This window comes from Eschrichtius robustus, chromosome 18 (genome assembly GCF_028021215.1).
Source record: "Eschrichtius robustus isolate mEscRob2 chromosome 18, mEscRob2.pri, whole genome shotgun sequence".
In the NCBI taxonomy this organism is placed as follows: Eukaryota; Metazoa; Chordata; class Mammalia; order Artiodactyla; family Eschrichtiidae; genus Eschrichtius; species Eschrichtius robustus.
In genome coordinates this window covers 78,681,114-78,693,882 of record NC_090841.1, presented here as the reverse complement: position 1 = coordinate 78,693,882, position 12,769 = coordinate 78,681,114, and the positions used below count along the sequence as shown (strand labels likewise).

The 12,769-nt window shown below is 43.6% G+C and overlaps 1 protein-coding gene across 1 annotated transcript in view; it reads right to left on the bottom strand.

The window, feature by feature from the left end:
- Positions 1 to 12,769, bottom strand: part of MYO16 (myosin XVI) — a 406,857-nt gene that overhangs the window by 60,929 nt on the left and 333,159 nt on the right. The window contains exons 29-30 of the mRNA XM_068526630.1: positions 10,632 to 10,878; positions 8,457 to 8,728 (exon numbers count right to left, since the gene is read on the bottom strand). Coding sequence (XP_068382731.1) covers positions 8,457 to 8,728; positions 10,632 to 10,878 — 519 coding nt within the window. The remainder of the gene's footprint in view (positions 1 to 8,456; positions 8,729 to 10,631; positions 10,879 to 12,769) is intronic.

The following is a 12,769-nucleotide window of genomic DNA, read 5'->3' as shown; positions in this document are numbered from 1 at the left end:
AGGGAAGGAGGAGGAGTCTTGAAGAGACTGTTAGCAGAAGCGTGACGCCCAAGAAAGCTCTTGGTGATGTTTAAAGGAAAGTGAGAAAGATGCTGGACGCTGAAGGAAACATAGACCTTTTTATACCTTTGTGGAAAGTTTAGCAACACTGTCACCTGCAGTACTGTGGAAACCCGACAACACACTTAAGGAACTGGATGATCTAGGTAGGGAGATCTTTAGACCGAGTGTAAAAGCAGCCTCCTGGATTCTTCTACTTTCCTGCAGGGAAAATGAGGGTAAAGAGATAAGCTAAAGAAAGAACAAACTGTTATCTATAAAGGAGCCTGGGCTTTCTGAGTTTGAAAATAAAATAGTTTCTCACTGGGCCATCAGGATAGCAAATAACTCTGAAGTTAAGAAATGACTTGTAAGCAGAGATTGAATCTGGGGCATTTTCAGTAAAACATGATCTAAAGCTGAAGCCAAGGTCATGACTATGATCCCCTTTATTAAGACCTCAGAAAGATTTCAGGGGGTGCTTCACTGGACCGTTTCAAAGAAACAAAACCACAGGACTTCTAAGGACAACAAGAGTAGTGCCCCACAGAAATCTTGCAGAAAAGAAAAAGTAGAGAGGAGATTATCTCAAAGAGATTTGTGGATGTGGCTTTTGACTAAAGGAGTAGATTATAAATTGATTCACAGGAAACTCGCAAAGCTTTTAAAGGAATTGTATCAGCTGCGCTGAAAGAGATACGATCAATACAAAATAGAGAGGCTCTGGTGCTTCAAAATTTTATGAGCAGGAATCAGGCTGAGAAAACGACCAGCCCCAAACACGTCACCTCTTGTGGATGAGGAAACAATATCCAAAGGTGAGCCAAGATTCCGTAGCATGGACCTAATGGCCATGGAAAATAATTTCCAGGGCTTCCTTGGTGGCACAGTGGTTGAGAATCTACCTGCCAATGCAGGGGTCGCGGGTTCGAGCCCTGGTCTGGGAAGATCCCACATGCCGCGGAACAACTAGGCCCGTGAGCCACAATTGCTGAGCCTGCGCGTCTGGAGCTTGTGCTCCGCAACAGGAGAGGCCGCGATGGTGAGAGGCCCGCGCACCGCGATGAAGAGTGGTCCCCACTTGCCGCAACTAGAGAAAGCCCTCGCACAGAAACGAAGACCCAACACAGCCATACATACATACATACATACATACATAAAAAGAATGTAAGCAGACAAGAATCTCATTAAAATATTAAAAATAAGAAAAAAGAAAATAATTTCCGGGCACCAGGACTAAATCCTAACCAAGGCACAAGCAACACGTTAGTTGTGTGGAGAACAGGCAACTTGTCTTCGATAGTTAGGGACGGTGCTGGAGGAGCTGCCCACCTAAGGAGCCTTACCTGAGCAGCCAGGATACCTGGACCTGATTTAGATGGTGGGATTTGGGGCTTGGACCTGAGCCTGATGTGATGATGGGATAAGGCTCTGGGGAGCATGGGAGAGGGGTGAGTGCATCTTGCACGTGGGAGGGATGTGAATTGTTTTGTCCAGAGGATGGATTGAGGCAGCCTGTATTTTCCAAAAATTGGCCACGATAGTTTTCCCAGTCCTATCAAGAGTTCGAGTCTATTTCACCTTCCTCAACCTGGAGGCGCCTTTGAGACTGTCTGGTGGCAGTGGTGGAAGTGGTGCTGTGTGGCTTCCAAGGCTGCTCATCAAAGGTAAGAGAGTGACCACCCGGCGTTCTCTTTCCTGGAGCAGGCACCGGGGACACACTGATTGTCCACCTAAGAAGTCCAGCTACCCTGAAGCTGCCAGGCTGCACAAACCGGGTGGAGGGACCACCTAGACACAGAGATGGGCAAGCAGTCCCAGTCCTTAGACATCTATGGGCACCAGGCATTGCAAGTGACCAGCTTTCAGGTGATTCCAGCCACCACGTGCAGCTTCATGGAGGACCCTGAGGGACAGACACACAGATGAGCCCAGCTGACACCCAGAACCCGAGACAGTAATAAAATAATCGTATTTTATTTAAATATCCAAGTTTTGGAGGAGTTGGTAAGCAACAATAGATAGCTGATATGATATTCCCTCAAGGTGTGCTTTAGATGCAGAGGAAAGCTTTTTTGAATTAAACGATGATAAATAAAAGTAGCCTGGGTTGTCAGGAGGCAGCTGAGAGACTGGCCTCTGGAATCGGACTGCTTGGGTGTGTAGCATGGGACAGGATACACCACTGCTCCCTGACTCCACATCCTCATCTACAGCGGGGTCACAGTGACAGTCTCACGCCATCAGGTAGTTCTAAAGGTTGAAGATACTTAGCATAGTGCTTGTCACATGATAAACACTTGTAAGTGTCAGCTGTTACCATCAACATCATATTATTACTACAGAACCAGAAATCAGTCATGAGTCATAGAACAGGGTTCTGTAGGGCGTGGTCTGCAGTCCATCAATATCAGGTCACCTGGGGTGCTTTACTGAGGATGTAAGGAGCACGGTGCCTGTCCTAGTCTGTAGCTACCAAATTAGAATATCTGGGGCGGGAACTGGAAAGCTTCATTCTTCATAAACTGAAATTAGAATACCACAGTTAGAGAATTAAGACTCTAATTTGGTTTTATGGTTATTCCTTTGCGTGTGTGTGTGTGTGTGTGTCCACACAAGTCCTTGCTAATTGTTCATTTGCAAATAAGGATTTAAGGGCTGTTAAGAGTGAATTTATATTAAGAGTTTTCTTAACAATTTTTCTAGTCCTCGGATTTATGGGTAAAAGTGAGATGGGATCAGGGAGACATTTCATGGTTACAGATCACCTCGAGGACAAGTCTTAGTGTCCTAACAGTAACTTAAGGGATAAATCCCACATTCTCAAGCCCTCTCATTTTTTCTTAAACTTGACTCTTACCTGAGTTACTGTGCAGTGATCTAGGGACTTGTGTCATTTTTAGATTCTGTTGGGAGGTAAACATTTTCTTGTACAAAATAGTTTCCCTTTGAGTATTTTGCTAAGGCATGTCGGTGACTTTGCCTCAAGACACAAGTTATTTGGCCCCATTCTCACCGAGAATAAGATGCCTACATATTAAATCTATGAGAAAAAAGAAATGAGAAGATCGTTCATCAAGAAAATACCTGTATTATCTGTGTGTGTTGTTATCCTCTGTTTTCCAACTCTCCCAGTGTGATTTTGCCCAGTTTCAGAGCAAACTGTGTGCCTTGCTCAGGACCTAAGACATGAAGGATGCCTGGATAAAGCCAGCTCCCTGGCTGGTGGGCCTGTTGCATACTTAAGTGAGGTCACTATCGATTTACAGCCAGCTTACAAACTGGACAAGAAGGGCTTCTACTGAGCTGCGATAGATTACAACCTTGCTAGGTCATTTTTTTGAGGGATGAATTGGTTACCTTTGCTCTCGCCCCATCTTTCCCCACTGACTGCCCTCCACGTGCGGAAGGCCTCTTAAATGTCCTTCTCGACCCTTCCACAGGTCCCACTGAGGGTTAGCCCCTCTTGCTCCGTGCTTTTCGGCGCCCTTGCTGTTACTCTGCCTCTCTCATAATTTGTTTGCCCATTTTCCTAGCCCACTGGTCTCCAAGGCCCGGGGGGAGGGGCCAGGCTCGTGGAATACGCTGAATTAACATGTGTTGAATGGACAAATGAGCCATAAGTTGTGAAACATAATTATGTTCTCCTGTTATGCCCTGTCACACATTCTCAGGGCAGCGTTCACGGAGGACCTAATTTTCATCAAATTTCAGGTAATAGAAAAAAATATTATAAAGGGGATTCTGCTAAAAATAATGCTGACAAACCAAGTCTGACAAATCTCAAGGGTTACATGTTGAACCTTGCCAAAGTGTGCTCATTTTGATTTACTGATAAGAAGCTAATTCTGCTTTCATGAAAGCAGCACAAAGAAATATTTTTCTATTATATTGATTTATTTGTTCAATAAGTATTTATTGAGTGCTTACTGGGTGTCAAGTGCTAGTCTAGAAAAAATTCATAAACAAGACAATAAAAAAGAGAAAGAAATGTAACGCTATTTCCAAATTAAGCCACACAGCTGAACCATTCTCGTACCTATACATATAAACTGTGTTTTGTTGCAAAGGGAGTTGTACAGCAATTCTAAGAAATACGGATTCCTCAGGTGTTATTTCCAAGGAGCGGATGGCTGGAGACTGAGGGAGGCTGCGTGTGCATCTCACATCACCGGGCTTAAGTGGTGGCGCCTAGAGCTGCCCCCCAGAAACCTGTCTTGTGCTATTTCACCATCCAGGTGTCACTGTGTTGGGGAGAAAGCCGTCACATTGCGTTTAGAAACTCAGCTCTTCAGAAAAGCTCTCAGCTGAGAGCTTCCCTGCAAAGAAGCAGTGAAGTCGCGGCCCAGTTCTTCCTTTCCTAGTCTCTGTTTGCAAAAAGCAACCCCAAACTTTTAAAAATCATACTTTCGAATAGTTGGCTGTCGCTTGTTAACAGTTTGCAAACAAGTGTTAAAATTTACTGGCCCATAAAATTGTTTCCAGCTTTTCAGGCACAAAGGTAGAGAAGAAAAACGAGCTCTCTGGCCGGCCTCTCTTCACTATGACCGTGTACGCTGGATGAAAACCTCTAGGAGAGGCACGTGTTAATAAGAACAGGATTGGGCATAAAAGGTGTTGCCTCTTGGCCTTCATTCTCCAAACAGATCTCTTTTCACTCTATAACCTTCTGAATTGACTAGCAGCTTTATTTGTAAAAGAAAAGGTCTTGAACTTGATTTGTGGTCTTATTCTTATGAACAGTGTTCACAGAGCACTTCATGCAGTGATCAGGTTTCCTTCCCATCTTACGCAGAAGAAGGATAATTGTGTGACGTATCACCAGGTGTAAAAAACTCAGTCTTGCCCCCGTGGTGAGAACATGAATTTAAAATCAGTGCTGTCTATAATGCCATTTGCAGCAACATGGATGGACCTAGAGATTGTCATACTGAGTGAATTGTCAGACAGAGAAAGACAAACCTCATATGATATCACGTATACGTGGAATCTAAAAAAGGGGTACAAATGAACTTATCTACAAAACAGAAATAGAGTTACAGATGCAGAAATCAAACTTACGGTTACCAAGGGGGTCAGGGGGGGCAGGGATAAATTGGGAGATTGGAATTGACATATCTACACTACTATATATAAATAGATAACTAATAAGCACCTACTGTATAGCACAGGGAACTCTACTTAATGTTCTGTAATGACCTATATGGGAAAAGAATCTAAAAAAGGGTGGATATATGTATATGTATAACTGATTCACTTTGCTGTACACCTGAAACTAACACAGCATTGTAAATCAACTATACTCCAATTAAAAAAGAATTAGTGCTGTCTGATAGAATTTTCTGTGATGATGGGAAATTCCACACCTGCAGCTGTTGAGTCCTTGGCACTAATGACTGAGGAACTGAATTTTAAACTTTATTTAATTGTAATTATTTTAAACTTAAATAGCCACAAGTGGTTAGTGGCGACTTTCTGGACACCTTCAGCTCCTGTCATTATGACATAAAGGTGACCAGAGCCACTGCTGATGGATGGTTTATTAGAAATCCAGGGCACTGCTGATCTGAATGACTAAGCCTCAGTCCTACGGCTACCAAAACCCCCCAGCACACCTCCTCTATCCAATCAGTCAGGTTAACTTTCTTATCCTTAAAGACCCATTTAAAGCACATTCCTGAACACAGGAATTCACCTTTAGCTGCAGGAGATGCGGAGGTGGCTGTCAAGCCATCAGGATTAGGAATCATGTGTTGTAAGAAAGAACCAACCATGTGGATAGTAAAGAAGGAACCGATTTATTGACCGGCCCTGTCACAAGCCTCCAAAACATGAGTTCCCCCGGGGTGGGCCTCAGTGGGGAGACACCCAAAGCATCTTAGAGCCACATGTGAGCTGAAATTAGGTTCCAAGAACCTATAATTTATATAAACGTCTTGCAAGTCTGATGATATCACATCATGTATTTTAAACAGCCAGCCTTAAGGGCCTTGTGATTCCTCGCAGCAGTGGGAATGTCAGAGTTTTACACCTGGGGTCTTTCTTGCTTCCTCTTCATTAATCTTTTTTTCCTGTCATTTGCTTTTATGTATATTTTTATCTCCTGTGGTTCTTGAGTGATTTTTTAAATTGACCTCTTCTGTTCCTGCCCAGATGAGAGAACTCAATTCTATTCTCAATATTTTACCCCCTTTCTCAACTATGTGATGAGCTGGCACCCGACTCTTCCAAAATCTCAACTCCAGGGCAGGTAGACTTTTCACGTGCCCACGAAGAGAAAGCATTTTTAGGCTTCACAGGCTATTTTGAGGCCTGCTTATCCAAATTTATAGTTTATCGGTGGTGTTCAAATTTGGACGGGGCTCCATCTTATATACATTGTATCTTATATACATTGCTGTACATCTTATATACAATCTTGCTTCATATTGTTTTTTTTTTTCAATTTCTGATGCTGTCTTGAGTCTTTATTTCACATTTTCCCATCTCATTAGGCTTATCCTTTTAGACGCTACTCTACCTTTCCCAATATGCCCCCCCAAATCTTCTTATTTCAACACAGAGATCTGCACCGTAAATCCACTACAGAAATCTACAAGTAATAATGGTGGAAATGGGACCTGGCCTACCTTCTCAGGGAGAGTATTTATGACTTGCCTAGACTATAAGCCTCTTCTAGTTTGTGTCATACACTGGGGAGAACAGAAGAACGGCTTCTTTCTTTGGAGGGCCTTTGCTTTCCATCTGTGTTCACGTCTGCATCCACCTGAAGACTCTCCTCCAGATGGTTTCTCTAATGTTTTTATTTGCCTTGTTACCATGATGCTAAAAACACACACTTGTCCTCTTCTCCCCAAAGTAATGAATTTCTGCTACATCACCATCTAAGCATTACTGTAACATGACTCATACATGACAACAGCAATTCTTAAAAACATTCTCCCGAAGATCTACTGTTTCTAAAGCAACCAGTGAAGAGCATCTTTGAAGATTACTAGGGTCGACTCATTGCCGCGGGCCTCCGGCCCCTGGTCTGCCCGCTGCCTCCTTGGTGTCAGCTGTCTCTTCCCAAAGAGGAGCTTATGGCTTTGCTGTGCTTTTGCATTTTTGCCTCGTTTATTTACCAAAGAAATTGTGCTCCTTCCTCTGTTCACGTGATATTTTCTAGCGAAACCCACGCTGTCATCTCATTTAGAATTTCCCCCTGCATCACCACCTCTTACTCTATTTCCCTCTGCAGCCAGGATCGTCTAAAATATTCTGTGTATTTATTTGTTTATTGTGTTTACCATCTGTCTTCCCCACTAGAATGCCAACCCCATGGGGGAAGATAACTTTGTTTGTTTTATTTATCGTGTACCTTCCTGGGCCTAGAATAGGGCCTCGTACTCCACGGGTGATAAGTAAAATCTGTGAAGTTAGTAAATGTTCCGCAAAGAAGGACTTCCTCTGCTTTTCACAATTCTAAAAATTAAAAATTAAGCAATAATATCACATGAACTAATCTATGAGAGAATTAATTGAGAATAAACTGTGGTTTTGCATAAATATGTCTAGACCACCGATGCAGAAACCTTTGTTGTCTAGTCCCCAAAGTTTCACTCACTGAATTTTCCTGAGTCATGATTCTCCTCTGCATGAATCGTTTCACTTTACTGTGTGGTGATAAAGCAGGCTTAATTTTTAATTAAGTTGTGATAATAGGGAAGCCAGATGAATCTTTTTAGTTTTTTAATTTGCAAAAGTTTACATGGATGAGCGACCGACTTTCTGAATTGTTCTGGTTTGAGGCTCCTCATTCAATGTGGAAGTCAGGAGAGGAGTTAAGGAAATGATATATAACTAGCTTTTCCCTAAGAGGCTTAGAGATTTGAATTAATATTATCTATGTTTAATGATTAAAGGGCCCCTGGTGGGCTTCCCTGGTGGGCTTCCCTGGTGGCGCAGTGGTTAAGAATCTGCCTGCCAACGTAGGGGACACAAGTTCGAGCCGTGGTCCGGGAAGATCCCACATGCTGCGGAGCAACTAAGCCTGTGTGCCACAACTACTGAGCCTGCACTCTAGAGCCTTTGAGCCACAACTACTGAGCCCGTGAGCCACAACTACTGAGCCCACGTGCCACAACTACTGAGCCCGCGTGCCTATAGCCCATGCTCTGCAACAAGAGAAGCCACCACAATGAGAAGCCCGCTCGCCGCAACTAGAGAAAGCCCGCGTGCAGCAACGAAGACCCAACGCAGCCAAAAATCAATAAATAAAAATTTTCAAAAAAAGGGGGGCCCCCTGGCAAGCCAACAATGGATTTAATTCTACCAAAAATATATTAGAGCAAAGTACTGCCGCCGCGCACTCAAAGACCGGAAGTCAAGCATCAACAACCCAACAGGGGTCGGGGTCCCCCTTCCCCGAGGCTAACCTTCACTGGAGGAGTCCTTGGTGACAGCCCACAGGCAGGCGCTCACGGCCTCATAGGAGGCGCTCAGCCGCGTGGTGGGGTCCCTCTTTGGCTTGGGCGGAGGCTGTTTCCGTGGTGACGGGAGGCCGCTGCTGTCATCCAGGCTGAGCACCGAGTGCAGAGGAGGAGACGGGGTGGATGGGCCAGCCTGGGACTGGACCAGGCTGTCTACCGCCATGGGGACCGGGACGGAGCTGCAGTGGAGGCGCCTGGGTCCACCCTTGTCTTCAGCTCTGGGTGTGTGTGTGGGAAACAAACACAAACAGCCCCGCCAGAGAGACCCAGATGCATTATTCAGATGGCAACAATGAACTGGCTCAAGCAGACATAATCACGGCTCTTTGGTAAACAGCCTTCCCGCCGAGGCCGGAGGCTGCGTGCAGCGCTCTGGTATCCGGCGCATCCAGAGGAAGCCGCTTCATCCCGCCAGCCCCTGCTTCATGATAAATAAGCACGTTCGAGCCTCATCATTATTACCTTAGAAAAAAACCTCACCGGAACCCAAGACGTCTTAAGGAGTGCCACATTTGCTACCAGGCATTCGCTGAGTGAAGTTTTCACACCCTGATTATTAAGCAAATCTAAAAACCAGAATTTCAATCTGAATGATAATTTCTGGGAAATCCATCTTAATAGAGAGTTACTGATGCATCAGATGCTGGGAGTTATCTCTGTTTGCCCTTGCAAAAGAGTAGATGCTTTACTTAAAACCATCAAAGATTTTCATTTTCCCTGTTTCTCTCTCTCTCTCTTTCCCTTGCCATTTAAATTCCATCAGCAATTATTTAATTATGTGCAGGATTGTTATTTTTCTTCTGTTATTCCATCCGGTTGCCCAATGCCAAGTGAACTGCTGGTATTCAATAAATAAATAGACAAATACTTCTTCACTTAATTTTATATCAGGCAAATGAATACCTAATGAAATTGAGAAATTGGGGTGGCTGTTTAGCTCCAGCAGAGAAAATAATAAATATTATTCTGGAAGTCATATAAAATTAATAGTTATCTGGTTAAAAAAAATTCCTTCTGGCTTCACATGTCAATGTAATCATGTGCCAGGGAGATGCCAATGCATTCATTTTACCAGGAGTCTCCGAGCATTTGTTTTTATAATTATATCTTTGTGTGGCAGAGCACCAACAGAGCTGGGATCTACTGCCAGGCAGAGCCAGACGCCCATATAGGAAATGAACTAGCTGAAGATGAAAGCATGGCACTCAGTGGATAATTTGTTTTCCCTGTAATGTTTAATTACAGTTTTCCGTACAAAGGGAATTTTTTCAGTATTTAATCACTGAGATATTTGAGGCTAATTAGTGAGAGACACACTACCACTTCCACTTTAATAAAAAATCATTCGACATCGCAGTCAAGGCGAAGGGGGGTCATTTTCGGTGACAAACAACTAGATATTACTAAGTTCCTCTGGAAAAACAAACATCTCCCTGACAGCAAATTAGGATGGAAAGACCCAGGGAGGATGGTAAATCACGGGTGTCCTCGTCTGTCACAGAGAGACAAGAGTGGTAAAGTGGAGAAGGACTTAGTTTTCTTCACATGTCTATTTCAAGCTCAGCATCCAACGTGAACTTTAAAATACAGATCTTTCCCCAGAGCTTTCCTTTTTGGCAAAGAAGATGTGACAGTTTCCTAAGGGAAATATAATACAGGCAACCCATTCATTGATTTCACTGCTTTTGTGTTTTTAGAGTGTCTTCTCCATTTTGGGGGTCAGGTTTTCAGACGTTTCTAGGAGTCAGCCTTATTCATATACGTGACACTTGCATAAAGATGTAGAGAGCCAAGCTATCTATCTTTGCTAAGACGGAAAGATTAGATGCCTTAAAACTTTGTGCTTGAGATGGTCAGTGACGCAAGCACGGTAGGTGAAGCAATGATTTCATGGGACCTAAACTAACACGTGGGGCATCTATTTTGTGGAAGGAAAGCCCAGGAAAAGCATCCTTTCAGATGTCAGGAGGTTTCACGTTAACGCACTGCGCATGCATACGTGCCTGTTCCTCTCCCTACGGTCATGAGTGATGGAACTTTGCGTCAAGGACTATTGGCATTTTCTTGACGCCCCAGGATCAATCACGTAGGTCACTGAAGTTGCGCACTATCTGCCTTTACCTTTTGGTTCCTTCCTCTTGCTTGTTCCTGGCCTCCAACTTCTCTTTGTGGTAAGTAGCATTCACTACGTTCCGGAGCCGGTCATTCTCGCGGGCAATGTCCGAGGCGTTCTGAACGACCAGGGCATCATAGGTCTTAAGCCCCAGGTCCTCTGTAATCTGCAGGAAGCTGTTGATGGATGTGACCTCTTGCTGCCTAATGCTCCTTTTCTGATGCAAGTGCTGGCGTGCTAAAAATCCTCTGATAACTTCAGTAAAAGAACACAATGATGGGTCAATGAGAGGAGCAAAAGCAAAAAACCCAGATGTACATCAACAAGTCCAAATACATTATGTTGGAGCAGCTCTAAAATAAAATATATTTAACCCAGTCTAGGACTTTACTAAAACATTCTAATCTTATATTAAAAAAGATATCTACATTCAGTAATGGTAACAGTGGAGGCAAAAATCCTCACCCTGAATGAGATCGTGCAGGTAATAGTCTAAGAAAGCTTCCCTCCTTCCGGTGGTAACACAGGCTGAACACTGATGGAAAGAACTAAGTCCGAAGCCCAGAGAATTCTTGGGTGTGGCTCTCATCAGACCGTTTTGGGGATGCACCAATCACGTTCTTTTATATCAGATTATAACAGAAACGTCTGAGGCTCACGGATGTAGTCTTTGAAAACCATGCACATATTGTTAACAGGATTGTGACTTAACGCCTAGAAAAACTAACACTGCATTTAAGGCTCTGGGAAGAGATTGTGTAGAAATATGGGTGATCCTTCCGCCTTCTGGGGAAGCAGGGCTAGAAAAACGTGTAAGAATTGGGGGAAACAGGTGGATGAACACACTTTGGAATCACTTATGTGTCAGTAACAAACGTAAGACTTGAAAATAAAAGTCACGCCCACCGTGTAAAGGCACTGCCATGTGCTAGGCGCTCCAACCCATCTTTCAGTGCCCAAACTCGATGGTCATTCATGTACCAGTATCTCCATTTTGTACCCAAAGAAAGAGAAGCTCAGTGAGGCTGAGAAGATTCCTCCAGGTAAACACAACCAATGAACGGTAGAGCGGGGATTCAGATCTCTGCCCCTATGAGGCCAAACTCTACCTTCCAGCCACGTAGATGCGATCTGTAGCTCTCCAGAGAGCAGATCACAACAGGGAAGGTGCAGGTAACAATGAGCACAGGCTGTAAACAGATCTGGCATCTCACGGGAGAGAGTCAGCTCCCGGTACCCAGGCAAGTTCAAGAAACAGGATGGCCCCTGCTCAGGGATGCGCTGACAGATGAGGGGCAGCAATTCTGATTTGATGCTAGGATGCGTCCCTTCTCATTCTAAGTTTCTATGGTTAGAAGGAGTTGTTTGGATTATAGGAAGAGCTATAATTGTAGGGAAAACCAGTGTGGGTAACAAAGACACTTTATTCTCCTCTGTAAGGGGGATCATCCTATACAATATTAAGTGTTTTAAAATATTCCCTGGCTATAGGAGAATAAATGTGTGGGTATCTATATATGTTTGGGATATTCACTTAGATGCCTTTACTCGATTAGAAGATGGAAAGGCGAACACAACTTTCCACAATTATGGCTTCAGAGGCAAATAATATGCAGACGTCTAAAATGCTCAAGGCTTTTTCTCAGATGGCAGTACTAAGTGTTTAGTTACTTTGGAATGCAGTGTATTAAGATAACTGTAAAAACAGTCATGCTGAACTAACCTAAAAGAGAAAAAAATTAAACAGCTAAAGGTACAATCAGACTCCCGGGAATCAAAAATGCGGAATAAAATGTAGAAATTTTAGCCATGTGACAGGCACAGCGAGAGAGAGAAGCAGAAGGCCTGTTCTCTGTTCATTCGCTCATTCCTCTTACATTAAAAAAAATCTAGACATTGACAATGGGAGGGTATATTTAAGATGTTTAATCTCTTGGAATAAAGGGAAGATTAATGAGGACAAGCCAGACTTCTGACCTCCAACTACAGCAGGACTATTCATTGGATCCACGTAGACCTGGGAATCCACTGTCCTGTGTCCAGACCCTGTTTTCTCACACTTTGCACTAGCAATCTTCGAAAATTTAAAAAAAAATTAATACTAGTTGCTAAAACATGGTACCTTTACTAAGAGACAATTAATACA